Source organism: Periplaneta americana, chromosome 6, assembly GCF_040183065.1.
Source record: "Periplaneta americana isolate PAMFEO1 chromosome 6, P.americana_PAMFEO1_priV1, whole genome shotgun sequence".
NCBI classification, from domain to species: domain Eukaryota; kingdom Metazoa; phylum Arthropoda; class Insecta; order Blattodea; family Blattidae; genus Periplaneta; species Periplaneta americana.
Window position 1 is genome coordinate 170,165,270 of NC_091122.1, and position 15,987 is coordinate 170,181,256.

The following is a 15,987-nucleotide window of genomic DNA, read 5'->3' on the forward strand; positions in this document are numbered from 1 at the left end:
AATGTAAAGTGTATTTTGGAAGAATTTCTGGCCATTCTTTATTCTGGTATTCCAACCAATTTTTCAAAATGAGGACATCTGCCTGGCAGTTCGGGTGACTATGAAAATCCAGAACATGACAATTTTATCACACTTTTACCTTTGAAATGTTGATGAAAAAGTTTACGTAATCGTCATCTTACATGTGACCATTTCCGAAACTTGTGTTGGTTGATTAGTTTATAGTATATTCCGAAAATAATCATCAGCAGATGAAGCGGGTTTTGAAAGTAATGTGAATTTTATTTGTGGAATAAGGATTCCTCTGCAAAATAATAATGTAAACTAACCTTGTTCTCACAAGTCATGGACACCTGCTGCATGGGATGCAGAATATCAAAAAACATCTGATTAGGATGTTCACGATGAATTTCATTTGCACATTCTATGCAGAGATACAGAGGAGGTGGGACGTCACTTGCAAATGTGATGGATATGCAGTGATCGTAGCAAACTTTGGCTGCTTCTGCATTGCCAGCATTTGGACACATATCACGTTGGCAGACAAATGGAACCAAATCTGTTGTAAAAAAAAGTTCAATGTATTAAAGTAATAAGAATAAAACATAAATCATAATCATCACCTAAACAAGCATAAGGCCCATGGCCTGTTACGATATATACAGATTGAACAGTAAGTAATGTCATTAATATTAGGGGGTTATTCTTTGAGAGATTTCAAACAAAAAAAAATGTTAAATACAATTTTGCTCGTTTTTGCTTCCTTTTCGAGACAAAAATTATTTTATGTGAATCATTTCATAGTGTGTTTTGGGAAAGCCATTGATTTAATTCCCAATATGCTCAGTCAATTTAAGAGAGCAGTGTATTATGATAATAAATGTATACATCTTGATTACACAACTTTTAACACTTTATCACTTCGGAATATGTATGATAAGATTTTCTTGTGTTAAATTCTAATGTACCTTGTTTACATGTTTCGACCTATTTATGGGTCATCCTCAGAACTGGTCATTGTTGGTCTTGGCGCCTCTTGTTTTGTTTCCTGTGAGGGTGTGTTCGTGTAGTATAATGTAGAGTCAAAGAGTGTGTGTGTTCTGAAATTGAGGTGTGTGTTGAGAATTTCGTTGGGGTGTGTTTTCGTGTGCCTGTATATTTCATATATCAGTCCCCTAACTGCCCATTATGCAACTCAAACCAAGAAATGGATTCGGAACACCTCAAAATCTGTGCTTCAGTGGCTGGCCATGATAATATCTTTGAAAAATATTGGAGTGCAAGAGGTCAAATGACTTTATTGTCAAACACCTGGCATTAGAAAACAACAACAACAACAACATATTTCATATTGTTCTAGTGTGACACAGACATGGAAATACTACACATCCAACCAAAAAGCCAGAAACTCAACACACTAGAACAATATGAAATATACAGACACACGAAAACACACCCCAACGAAATTCTCAACACACACCTCAATTTCAGAACACACACACTCTTTGACTCTACATTATACCATACGAACACACCCTCACAAGGAAACAAAACAAGAGGTGCCAAGACCAACAATGACCAGTTCTGAGGATGACCCATAAATAGGTCGAAACATGTAAACAAGGTAAGTTAGAATTTAACACAAGAAAGTTTTATCATACATATTCCGAAGATAATAAATGATTGAAAGAATTTTAGTTTTGTCCTTTAGATGTGCAGAAATTTGATCTGAACAAATGTAACACCGTACAGAACGAAAAGGAACAATATTATATAACAATCGGGACTATATTTATAACCAACTTTTAATTTTTTCAGAAAAAATTTCAACTTGTAATTATAACAAATACGTACTTGTGAACTTCTGAAGAACTACCCTGCGATCAAATAAGTTAGGATTGAATGTTGGCCAGTAATAAAAGAGGAGCTTAGCAGCTGAAGACCGAGCACCAGATGTTCCATATGCAATTACACAAAGCAGATCCTTCACAACATTCATCTTGTTGGTCATCAGGCACTCTAACAACTGACAGTGATGTGCTATAGACAAGAACAAAACCAGTATAAATGTTGATGTTCACCAATGACAAGACGATAATATCGAAGAATACAAAGAATCGTTGTTAAAATATTTGCACTTGGTATATTATGATAAAGATTTTTAATTGAGAGATAAATGGCCATGTGACGAACTTAGAATAGAATCGCTCCTGATTGCAATCTAAGTTTATGGATACACATATTCTTTCATATTTATTTCTATTTTTCCAAATTATTTCTGCTTTAAATTTCATATAAAACGGTTTAGTTGGTATATGTTTACAACTAAAAAATAATGCAAATTGACGCTAGTTACTGGTGATTTGCAAGTTCCCTTAACATTGGACTTTTATTATCGCCAATAACCTTTGCATAAAAAGAAATTATATGTCTATTTTATTAATTTATTTCAGATAAATCTTTGCCGAAATTTGTAACAAACATTTTAATTAAGATAGTTGTTGTTTAGTCAACTGTCCGAAGACAGGTTTGAACCTCATAAGTGACATCAATAAGGCATCACTCATGAGGCAACTAAGCCAGGAGATGAAATAGGTTGGCTAATTCCTTTCCCCCTCCATTGCATACATATTACATTAATCAGACTTCAGATGTATACAAACAATAATCGTTCTTCCTCTGACACATATCGTCAAATAAGATGTATCGGTACTGCTGAATAATAGATATACAGATCCAGAAACACTGAGCCTGTGCAATATGTTAGAACTGGAACTTGGAAAATTCAGGTGGCCCACTGACATGGGTCTGTACATATCAGATTACCAGGAAACAATTGGCATTCATACAGTCCTCTCTGTAGATTGAAAACTCAAAAAAGTTTCATATCCATGGTTCAAGAATTGAAACAGAAAATCAATATCCCGAATTTAAAAGAAAACTTACAAATTAAACCAAGCCCTTTAACTCTATTAAATATAGAGTATAATCTAAATTTAACAGAAGAAATACTGAAATCAGAAGTAAGCACTGAAATAATGAAACAATTGTCTTTAGAGACAATTAATATTAGGTACCCTCCACAAAACTGGCTTCATTTATACACCAACAGATCCTTGATTTCCAGAGGACAAGGTGCCGGTGCAGGTGTTACGTGCTGTCTCTTCTCACTTTATAGATCTCTTGGATATGGAACAACGAGTTTTGATGGAGAAGTCGTTGCAATAAGTGAAAGCCTCAGGAATCTTCCATTTCACATCAATAAATTTAAGAATGCAGTTATATTGCCAGACTCCAAAGCAGCTATTCTATCAAAAATCTCTAAACACACACCTTCATATCAAACAGCAGAAATAACTAAAATGCTCTCTCAATTAATATCATTCAATAAAAGAATTGTATTCCAATGGATACCATCCCATTGTGGAATCCTGGGAAACGAGAATGTGGATGCACTAGCAAAGAAGGGCAGCACTACTACTTACAGATCTGTTACTAAATCTACGTATTACTCTGTGAAAAGATTTATTAAATCTACATACTTAGACTTCAACAAACAAAATTTGATAACATAATCCCAAGGGAAAAAATGGAACTCTCTGCATCAAAATCCACAGTTAATTCACGATTTACCACGAAAATCGTCTGTAGCTGCATTTAGATTGGCAACAGGCCATGATTGTTTGGCCAAACACCTGCATAGAATTGGAATATATCAGTCACCTAACTGCCCACTGCGCAACTCAAACCAAGAAATGGATTCGGAACATCTCAAAATCTGTGCTTCAGTGGCTGACCATGATAATATCTTTGAAAAATATTGGAGTGCAAGAGGTCAAATGACTTTATTTTCAAACGCCTGGCATTAGAAAACAACAACAATGTATCAGCCAGAACCTCAATCAGAGGTAATTAATTGAGATTGAAGTATTATTTTAAAATAAAGTATTTAATCATTTTGTTATGCAAATGACTCACCTGGATCTTCAGAATACTGAAACACCATCATTATAATTGCTGCAACTGACTGACTGGCATAGTTTTCCATTTCATCATCGTCATCACCACGTCTCGCTGCCAAGAAAGCAGAGGTGGGTTAAGTACGTTCAATAGGTGATTACAGTATTATGTCATATTTATATGGTCTGTATAGTTTCACATTCAATATTTTAATATCACTACACATTTCACGGCCAGTTTATCATGTACACTTAGCCCTACTCAATTCTAACTAAAATTTCTTGTTTCAAGAACATTTTTTTTTTAAATCTCATAGCTCTGAATTCACCAAGACTTTGATTTATGTAGGCATGTAACATACAATTATACTTTCAATCTTGTCCAACGTCTTTTATACATTCAATTGATGCAAAACCCTTTTTGCTAACCCATTTTCAATAAACTTTAATACAACAGTCATCAATAAGCAGGTGAATTAAAAATAACTTTGTTATCAGAAGAGTTGTGAAGATTTTTATAACATAAAGCATAAAATTTATGTTTAAGATACATTTTTTTTCACGCACGCACGCACGCACACACACACACAAAAGAAACTGTCTTTGTAATGAATTTTCTCTAATTTAAAAATGACAGAATACTTATTTACTTACTTATGGCTTTCATTACCACCCTCACATAAGCCTGCTATCGGTCCCTATCTTGAGCAAGATTATTTCAGTCTCTACCATCATATTCTACCTACCTCAAATCTATTTTAATATTATCCTCTCTCTACATGCTCTGCCCATCTTAAAAATCTGGATTTAATATTCCTAACTACAGTATGTCAGGTGAAGAATAAAATGCATGCACTTCTGCGTTATGTAACTTTTTCCATTTTCTTTTAACTTATCCCTCTTAACCCCAAATAATTATTTTCCTAAGAACCTTATTCAAAAACGCCCTTAACCTCTGTTCTGCTCTCAAAGTGAGGGGCAAAGTTCCACAACCATATAGAACAACCGGTAATGTAACTGTTTTATAAATTCTAACTTTCAGATTTTTTGACAGCAGACTGGATGACAAAAGCTTTCTCAGCAGAATAATACCAGGCATTTCCCATATTTATTCTGCGTTTAATTTTCTCCCGACTGTCATTTATATTTGTTACTGATGCTCCCAGGTATTTGAATTTTTCCACCTCTTCAAAGGATAAATTTCCGATTTTTATATTTCCATTTCATACAATGTTCTGGTCACGAGACATAATCATATACTTTGTCTTTTCGGGATTTACTTCCAAATCTATCTCTTTACTTGCTTCAAGTAAAATTCCCGCGTTTTCCCTAATAGTTTGTGGATTTTCTCCTAACATATTCACATCATCCGAATAGACAAATGACAGAATAGTCTTCGAAATTCAGCATTCAAATTAAAAACTTTCACGAAAGAAGAATAATCATTCAAACTTGTTTCGGATATTTTTCTTCTCCTAATGAAGATGTACTTATGATTATGATAAAGACACAAATGATAAGTTTTCATGAACGGTAAGGAGAAAATACCTCCCCATTCACAATACACTCTAATTTGTTTTATATGAACGACTTATAAGCAAATCTGTCAGTTCAAGAAACTTCAAAATCATTATTTTAGACAAATATGAGGGTAAAATGCTGATATCTGTAACGCTGATGCATGCAAATTTTTATTGAAAAGATTTACTGGAAGCACAAGAACAATGAGTCTGCATTTAATAAAACATACAGAGTGTTCCTATGCAAACTGGTCCCACTCCGACCTCTATCTAACAAAATCTGTTGTCGGGTGGTGAGTGGACACACATCTGTGCATGCTTTTCTTTGTAGACAGGTTCCACTTCACTCCTTACCACTTAGCTTCCTCAGGACAGATGCTCCACCCTACAGTCATTACGCCAATGGAACATTAATACTTGGAACCGGTCTGCATAGGAACTTTCTGAATACAGGGTGGACGGTAACCACTGTACCAAAATAAAACTGTAATAGATCATGAGGAGTGGTTTGAAAAACTAAATAAGTTCTTTTTTCTAATATTCACCAGTTTAGAGGAAATCGTTATGTTTCTATGAAACATTTGGCAACATCACGGCTACCGGTACTGCAATAACTCTAGCAAGCGCAGTCACTCATCTCTTACCTTCCCCTTCCCTCTGTTGAACTCAATGGGAGACCCGTGACAGTGCGCCGCTGCATTGCAAGATTTATTTTAATGATTTTCATATTTATTCAATTTAAATTCATGGCTAAATGGTTTAATTTGCAAAAAAGAAGAACATTTTTTCCTTAAAGATTTAACCTGTATAAACTCATTCCAGCCACACCCTCCGGTACAACCACTATGTTACGACTTATCTCAATTAACAGTCAAACCTGTAGAAAAATAAAACAAAAAAAATCCGAAGATACTTACATATCTTAAAGATACTATTTCCAAAATTAAATCCTTGCTTAACAATGTTTCATTGAAGGGAAAGTATAATAAAAGTTTTGTTATATTTAACATGTAGAATCATTTCTTAAATTTTGGTGCATTGGTCCTCTACCAGTCTATATATCTCTATTAGCATTTGAGAAGGAAAACTATAAAAAAAAAATATTACAAATCCGCAGAAATAACTGTTAAAAAGGAGGAAGCTGACTGACTCCATAAAAAAGCAATGATGCCATTTTCTGAATTTTCGAAAGGCCAAATGAAAGGGATGATTTACTATTTCAAGTTAAGCTCGAAAACTAACTCTTTTTTTTTGGGTTAGAACGAGACTATAATATATTATTTATATGTTCAAATATTCCTAACATTCAAGTACCTTTTAAGATACTGTGTACAGAAAACTAAGAAAAAAATAGTCTATAGAACGATAATAAATTATTCCATGCATTTGTTTGAAGTAAAATGATAAACTTACTTATAGTAAATGGAAGGATATAAAAACATAGAGAATTAACAATTTCTTGATGTAGTGAACTAGGCATAACAGCCATCATGGAAGCTGTTAGATATGGAAGTGTATCAATCATTTCGTGATCGAGGAAAGGAAGAAGGCAGCCCAAACACTGTAGCATAGCTTGACCAAATCCTGCAAACAAGCATGGAAAAGTTTATTATTATTATTATTATTATTATTATTATTATTATTATTATTTGCATTAAAGCTCCCACTAGAAAAAAGAAGATAATTTAATTGGCAGACACATTTAGTCTTTTTATATTTCTGTAAACTGGAGCTCCATTTTTTACGCAACTGAAGTGTTGGCATATTTTTATTTTATTTTTCACGCTCTTTGCAATGGTGCAAAGCACTATCTCCTACGGATGCCAATAAGTGATTTAGTCAGTTGTAAAGGGCACTATGTGCCATCATGATATCGAGGTAAAAGGCACTAAGATCAATATTTCAAAAGCAAATAAAAAGAATCAAAAGTTGAAAAATGGGTGTTATAAAGGCGTAAAATGTTTGCATAACTGTTTAAAAGACGTTTCATTGAAAAACGCGCAAGTGAAACGATCGAAAAAAAAAAAAAACTTTAATTAGCTCTCCTGTAAAATTCAATACTTGTGACATAGTGTCCTTTACCTCCGGTGTACAGATTTCAAAAAAACATTCCACACGAAAAATCAACGAAAGCCAAAATCTGTTAACTCATTTGTTTTATGGTGGAATAAATGGCGGGGAAATGGGAGTGCTCCAACAAAATCAACTTTATCAAAGTCATTTTTTACTAAAATTTTGACAATCTGACTCTGCAATGGATATCCAACACATTAACCAGTTTGCTAAAGGTACACCATAACATTAATTAATACCACTAATGATCTGTTAAGTTATTTAAATAAACAACTTTTAAAACTTAACTATGTCAATGTAAATTATGTTTGTATTTGACGTTAATTGACTAGTTTCGATGTGACTTGCATCATCTTCTGAATTCTAGTGAGGTCTTGCGCTATCTTCCGGTTTCCTGTTTGTATCTTAGTGGGATGTGCTTATGATTGGTAATGTGGTGCCGAAAAGTGTGTATGTTCTGAAATTCAGTTGAGTGTTGAGGATGTGTTTTTGTGTTGCTATAAATTTTGTACTCACAATGTTCTAGTGTGTTGAGTTTCAGGCTTTTTGGTTCAATGTGTATGTTTTCATGTCTGTTTCTATATTGCTGTTGTGGTTGCAGTTTGTGATATATTCTGTGTAGGTTGAATTGTTGTGTAATTTAGTTATGGCTGTGATGTATTTCTTGTATCGCGTTTTGAAAAGATATCCCAGTTTTCCACATGTAGAAGTCATTACAACGATTGCATGTTATCTTAACCTTTAGAAGCCAGAAGACTTATACCACTATTGCAAGCAAATTTCTAACTCGTAAGCAGGAGTTCATATACCTGCATAATCGGGTAAATTCGTGTTGGGTCTGTTAGCCGAGCAGTTTAAGACACACAAGATATGTCCGGCCAGCATATCGTGCCTAAGACCGCAGGTTCGCATCCTGGCCTCTGCAGTCAATTGAGCCTGTGGTAAAGGATGGGGAGGGCCCATATAAAACAATCGGTGTAATGGTGCGCATGGAAGCTGATGGGGTTTCAGTTGACTGCAGTTGAAATGATTTTGCTCCTTTTTTTTTAAGGGGGGGGAAAACATTGCAAATTTTTTTTTATTATTTTAATCAAATGCAGTGTCCTTAATGTTATATAAAATCAAAGGATATCAACGTATTTTATATATAATATACAATCTATAACTATATCACAATGTATAACTTCTCACTTTATAGATGTCTCGGATATGGAACAAGTTTTGATGGAGAAATCACTGCAATAAGTGAAAGTCTCAGGAATCTTCTCTGCCACATCAATAAATTTAAAAATGCAGTTATATTGTCAGACTCCAAAGCAGCTATTCTATCAATAGTCTCTAGACACACACCTTCATCTCAAATAGCAGAAATAAATAAGATGCTCCCTCAACTAATAACACTCAATAAAAGAATTGTATTCCAATGGATACCATCCCATTGTGGAATCCTGGGAAATGAGAATGCGGATGCTTTAGCAAAGAAGGGCAGCACTGCTACTTACAGACCTGTTACTAAATCTACGTATTACTCTGTGAAAAGATTTATTAAATCTACATACTTAGACTTCAACAAACAAAATTTGATAACACAATCTCAAGGGAAAAAAATGGAACTCTCTGCATCATAATCCACAGTTGATTCCTGATTTACCATGCAAATCGTCTGTAGCTGCATTTAGATTGGCAACAGGCCATGACTGTTTGGCCAAGCATCTGCATAGAATTGGAATATATCAGTCCCCTAACTGTCCATTGTGCAACTCAAATCAAGAAATGGATTTAGAACATCTCAAAATCTGTGCGTCAGTGGCTAACCAGGACAATATCTTTGAAAAATATTGGCGTGCAAGAGGTCAAATGACTTTATTGTCAAATGCCTGGCATTAGAAAACAACAACATAACTATATCACGTCATGACCATAATACTAGCTATACCACTATAATGGTAGCTCGGCTCTTAAAGGTTAAAGAACATTGTGTATTCTGTATGCATTGTTGTATTTCAATATCTTTAATAGGGACGCAATCTTGTAGGTGTTTTTTATTTTCATATGTTAGTTTGATGTATTTTTTTGTGTTCATGTGCTTGTGTTGTGTTCCTTTTTTTCTTGTGATTATGTTTAGTTTTTCTATTATGTAATCTCTTATGTTCGGATTGTATTAATTAATATCATATTGATCGAAGTTATATTACCAGAGATTGTAAACTCATATTTTTAATTTCGGGGAATAGCTTTTTTTTATATATACAGAGAATATTTATGAATTAAATACTATTATAGTCACAATCATGCCATGGTATGAAAGAAAAATTTCACAGCCTCGAGCGGGAATCGAACCTGCGACTTCCTGTTCTCCGGTCAGGCGGAATATTTATGTTTTACTTATATCTTAACAACAATATATGTTAAATGATTATTATTATTATTATTATTATTATTATAAAAAAATAAATAAGTAAAAAAAAAAAAGATTGTACCGGTACAGAGAATAAATAATCTGAACTCAAATATAAACAAATAACAATCTATTTCCTTAGTATCACTTTAGATTACACAACTTATGTATTCTGATAATACAAACCATTCAGTCCATATTGAATAAGCGGCACAACATCCATCAACTGAACAATGGCATTATAAAGACCTTTGTAGTCAAGATTTGGGTACAATCCAAGGCGAACAGTGTCTTTCTCTTGCATCTTCAACATTTCAATTGGAGAGCTCGGCACATCTTTCAACACAGCTGATAAAATACAATAAATGTGGTTTCAGAAAAAATCTTATTACGACAATGTTTTCTCTCTGTTCTAGTAATAATGTTTAATAAAGTGTCTGTCTCCGAAAATGTCACCAGTTGACGTAACTAAATTTCATACGAATACCGATAACAAAATGGAAAGATATCATTTGTAGATTGTAAAATTGTTATGGAAAATCTTCTTTTAAGTGGTGTGTGTACTTACTTAGTAACATCTGAGAGAAATACTTCAACGTGTTTGCTACATCAACTCCTGAGGGAACTGGCATGATGTTGTGTAGTAACCGTAACTGATAATCATGAAGGTTACGTATCTTCGCTGTAACTGTAAAATTAAACCATTAAGGTAACATTTTCATAATACAATGAAACCTGTTCAAGACGGAAATGACATGGTCCTAATTTTTTTTCCGTTGTGGACAGGTTTCCATATTATTCAGGTGTGACTTTAAAATGGAATATTTTGTCATTCATATACACGAAAAACAAAATGGCATGCCGCAAACTGCAAGAAGTACAAAATATTCCATTTAACACTCATCACATTAAATCAGCTTTCTGTCGCTCATTACTTTGGTGAATCATCTTGATTAAAATCTCATTTTCTGTATAAATATTATCATAACTCACTCATTAGTCATTAAATATTACTAAAGTTTACTAATCTCATTCTATTTAATATCTAACACTATACTCTAATACTGTACTGCATATCACTGCACATTATTAATTAATTGGACTAGGAGCCATCTATTAGAAGCCTTGAATTCTGCTTTATTTAATTTCTTTCCCAGTTCAATAGCTTGCTTTGCAGAATAGATCCAGAAATTGGCTTGTTCTCTGAAAGGTCATGAAGAACCCACTCCCACAACAGTTCATTTATTTTCACATAAACAGTTGCTTTCTGGTTCCTTTTGTGTCGCCAATATTGACCACACACCACTCACTCATTATGATCTTTATTTTTTAAAGTGTCACACCTGAGTTTTCCACAACTGTACTTCTATATTATTTCACATAGACTTTATTTCTAATTTTCCTTTATCTCGATAACTTTTACTTCATCACTTAATGTTAATGCCACATTTTATGCAACTTTTTTTTTACCTGGAAATCACTACACTTGCGCTCTGTTTAGCTACGACAGTATACGGGTGTGAGGCATTGAAAATCTCTGAAGGGACTCGTCTGCCTAGTCAACAGGGTAATAAAATTTATGATCGACAGGCCAACACCCTCGTACCCTCTAGAATTTTGCAAAGAAACTTGTTTTTATCTTAGTGACCTACATATTTCGTATATTCCTTGAAATTACATGTTGTTTCAAAATATAGTGTCCAAAATATTGTTTCCGTTTTGAACAGTAGCAGACAGTTTCCGTTTTCGCGTTGGACAGTTTCCGTTTTATTCAGGAAAAATTACACATAATATATACAAATTTCGCCAGGACCAATAAATTGTTCCGAAATAGACAGGATTCCGGATTATTCAGGTTCCGATTTGAACAGGTTTCACTGTAATTGTTTTTATTTTAGAGATAAAAATAACATTAAACATACTAAATTATGCCATTAGTGCCTATTTTATCTAAGACGTATTTTGTAAGACTTTTTTTATCTGTAATTATTTATAGTCACTTTAACTCTTAAATCATATGGCGACTGTTTAGTTTATAGAAGCTTGTTAATTCGTGACTGTCTAGCTTACTGTTCTGAATGCTTGTTTCTGTTGTACGGTGTCTATTATTCCGTTGTAATTGGGGTCCAATCAAGCATTCACTTTTATTTAACTGAAAATTAGTTACCTTATATATATAGTCCAGGAAAACCACGGAAAAACCTCGACCAGATTGGTCGGCACTGGGTATCAAACACGAGTCTTTCCGAATGTAAGTCTATATCTTCCTAAGTCCTGAGAGTATAGTATACTATACTATACTTCACACATGATTTTGATATAAGATGTATGTGCAGAGACCCTAAGTATAGTATAATATACCTGCATTTGTGCCGTAACTGTATCCTGCAGAATTTTTTCAGCATTTTTCTTCATGTCAGTGACTTTTTTTGAAGTGTAAAATTATATTGAAATTTAAAAATAAAACAACAAATGTCTCAGGACTCAGGAGGTTATAGTATATAGTGAATATAATGTGTTATCAATGAGTCACCTTGCTCAGTCCTACGTTCTTAATTCGGTTAATATTTTACTATTTACATTCTCACAAACAAAAGTACAGAGAAAAAACGTGCATATTTCAATCAAGATGAGAAAACTTTAACTTATATATGCACAAAGCAATAGCAGATAGCCTGGACCAGAAGTATATTGTGAATATTTTTTTCAAAATATTACACGTTAGATTTTAACGACAATAATAATAGTAACTGCATTTGCGCTAAAAATTTGAGGGGGTGTGCAACTTTTCGCAGTATAAATTTAGTACAATTTAAAATTCAATTTCAGCCATCAGTGTAGCTCGGCCAGCTAAGGCGCTTGCCTGCTAATCCGAAGTTGTGCTAGGGTGTGGGTTCAATCCCTACTTGGGCTGTTTACTTGGTTGGGTTTTTCCAGGTTTTCCCAAACCGTAAGGCAAATGTCAGGTAATCTATAGAGAATCGTCCACACCTGTGGAGTAACGGTTAGAGCGTCTGGCCTCAAAACCAGGTGGCCCAGGTTCGATTCCCGGTTGGGGCAAGTTACCTGGATGAGGTTTTTTCCGGGGTTGTCCCTCAACCCAATATGAGCAAATGCTGGATAACTTTCGGTGGTGGACCCCGAACTCATTTCACCAGCATTATCACCTTCATCTCATTCAGACGCTAAATAACCTAGATGTTGATAAAGAGTCGTAAAATAACCTACTAAAAAAAAGGGAATCCTTGGCCTCATCTTGCGATCACCAATCCCATCCATGCTAAATAACCTCGTAGTTCATACAGAGTCATTAACTTAAGTAACAAAGTAAAAAATAATTTCCATATTCTGAATTAATTTACTGCTACAATTTGGTATAGTCATTAGACTATACTTCTAGATTAGTTAGCAATTTTTAGAATCCAAAGAAAGTTTTATTTTTAAGGATAATTATATTTTTAAATTGGGAGGTGCAATTTGTGTAGGCAAAGTTGGTTTCTTTGATATCTTGTACAATTCTGAATATTTGTAATGCTTTCTTCTCTGTTTTATTCATAATGAGTGTGTTAACAAATTCTGCCTTTATCAATTAAATATATAAATAAGAAATATTTTTTCGTCATTTTTTTTTCCATGGAGTGTAAAACTTAATTTTCTTACATAAAAATTATTAATGTAAAAAAGAACTTGAAATGATAAAACAGTGCTAAAGGTACAATTTGTTCTTCACTATGAAATAAACTTGCATACAACATTTCATGAAATTATCTACAAAATTGTGAATGTTTTGAGGGAAATGGAGTTGAAAAATTTAAGTTACAGGAAATGAGCAACAAATTTACCAAAAGTGAGAAGTTTTTTTTTTTTTTCCATATTTAAATGACCAAGTCAATTGACACAGTCTCACGTTTTAAGTCATAACTCGAAAAGAATTTTAAATATAGGCCTATATTTACATTTTTTTTCGTCATAATATTAAGCAAAGTCCATTAAAAAACACTTTTTCAACTTTAAAAGGTGCATTATCATCGTATATGCCCCCTTAATATACAAATCATCAGTAATAAAACAGATAATACTGAATGGCTCTACTAAATCCATGGGAAATCACTCAGAAAAAAACTTAGTTTAAAAAATATGCACAAAAACAGGAGGCGTGAAATGCTTTCTCGCAGTATTGTGCTTCTCCATGACAATGCCCACCTTCACACTGCTGCTGCAACCCGGGATGAATTTGGGTGGGAGGTTTTTGATCATCCACCCTACAGTCCGGATCTTGCTCCTAGCATGGAGTCCGCGGCGACTGGCGGCCATTTTGATCGTGCGCGAAAATTTCTGGGCATTAGGCCTATATCTCGCGACTCTGATGTGCTAGAGTGCTGATTTTTGTGCCAAACGGAAGATCTCGTGAATAAGTCTTTGAAATCAGACTGACACTAAACTTTTCCCCTATTTTGATTTACCAAAGGGATACAAAATTAAATACTTTATTTTACTGAAAATTGTGATGAATTACCAGCTTTTACTGGTTATATATTTCAGTTAAATCTTGCTGCTTTGGGAAGTACAATCCTTTTTTTTTTTTTATTCAATGCAGTGGCACTTGACTAGAGTCATTGGCCGTACAATGGCGATAAAAACTAAAAGGAAAGAAAACGAAATAAAATGAACAATGTCCAAGTGAAACTGTGAAGGAGTGGATGTCAGCACTGCAAATCCTTATATAGCAAATATTAGTGCAGATATAGCAAATATTACGGCTTTTGCAGGAGGTAATGCTTGTATCAAGTTATTTCTGAGTAAAAGTCTACAATTCGGATAATAATTTGAGTTGCTGTTGCTTCAATTCAGCGCTTCCTTCCTTAATCTGGGCGAATAATGTTTAAAATGGGGAAATCTTCGCCGAAGCGGCAAATAATTATGGTCGCTTTGGCGTTGTATTTTTGTTTTATGGAAAATAACTCGTCTTTTACGTAGATACTAGCAGCGGGCATAATTATTTACCGCTTTAGCGAAGTTTACCCGAAGTGCTTATATCTGATAATATTTTAAAATAATTTATGTGACGAACTACTGACACTGCTTCATATCGCCGATAGTATCATAAGTTGTCTGGGTAACAGAAGACAGAGCTGTGATGCGGTTTCTCTACAATGTATTTTTATCCAGCATAAGTTAGTGTATATCCACGCTCTAGATATTAAGACATATAGATGATTCAATAAGTTGTCATGAAATGTGATGGAAAGATGTAATAAGATGGACGGGTTCAGTACAAATCCCGGTCTCAGCTTATTTTATAGCAAATTGATTTCGTTTCTAATTCTAAAACATAATGTTAAGATCCTTCAACTTACATGCTGCTGCTCTTGTCCCCATGTTGTTTAACATTCAGAAAACTTATCTATCTCTTACAATTTTTCAATTCTGAACGAATATTAAGTACAGCCTCAAATGACAGCTTTCCACACATTCCGCCGCACGACATTTGACGCACTTGACAGTAGGAAATTGAACGAACGACAAGCAGATTAGCAGACTGCCTGCAAGAACTTCCTGAATTGATGCGGATTGGTGGATGCTGTGAATCCTGTGGTTGGATCAATATTTCTCAGGATAGCCAATCGTAAAACGGTCTCATGGTTGTAGCCCTGATCACATGTGAAACTGTAATAGATCACTGTAGCCGTGATTGTGAAAACAGACTACGTACGAATGGTCAAAGGAATTGGCAACCGCGAAATTCGAACTGAGATAGTGAAAGTGACCAGCCTCATGGTCTAGTGGTCAGAGCTTCTGGCTATAGTTTATGAGGTCCTGGGTTCGATTCCCGGTCAGAACATAGGTATTTTTCCTTAAAGGGGATTATTCCTGTGTTCGTCCATGGTCTGGAATTTAGATTAAGTTTAGATTTAAGACCTCTCCTGGCACCACATAATCATAATCATCATATCATTATCATCGGGGCAGTGTAACTCTGCCTTCCAGGCACCCCAACCTCAGAAGTGTGTTACAACTAAGCCACTGCCAGAAGAGA

At 34.3% G+C, this 15,987-nt stretch overlaps 1 protein-coding gene across 9 annotated transcripts in view; it reads right to left on the reverse strand.

Moving 5' to 3' along the window:
- The window catches only part of unc79 (UNC-79 domain-containing protein), a 216,646-nt gene extending 201,158 nt beyond the window's left edge, over positions 1–15,488 (reverse strand). For 7 of the 9 annotated variants that reach the window (XM_069829515.1, XM_069829517.1, XM_069829521.1 and 4 more), the window contains exons 1-7: positions 15,308–15,488; positions 10,519–10,638; positions 10,137–10,298; positions 6,893–7,063; positions 3,979–4,074; positions 1,855–2,040; positions 330–559 (exon numbers count right to left, since the gene is read on the reverse strand). In XM_069829515.1, the coding sequence (XP_069685616.1) occupies positions 330–559; positions 1,855–2,040; positions 3,979–4,074; positions 6,893–7,063; positions 10,137–10,298; positions 10,519–10,638; positions 15,308–15,341 (999 nt within the window). In that variant the 5' untranslated portion in view covers positions 15,342–15,488. The remainder of the gene's footprint in view (positions 1–329; positions 560–1,854; positions 2,041–3,978; positions 4,075–6,892; positions 7,064–10,136; positions 10,299–10,518; positions 10,639–15,307) is intronic. The other 2 variants (XM_069829522.1, XM_069829520.1) reach the window with 1 other exon arrangement.
- Between the last annotated feature and the right edge of the window lie 499 nt (positions 15,489–15,987).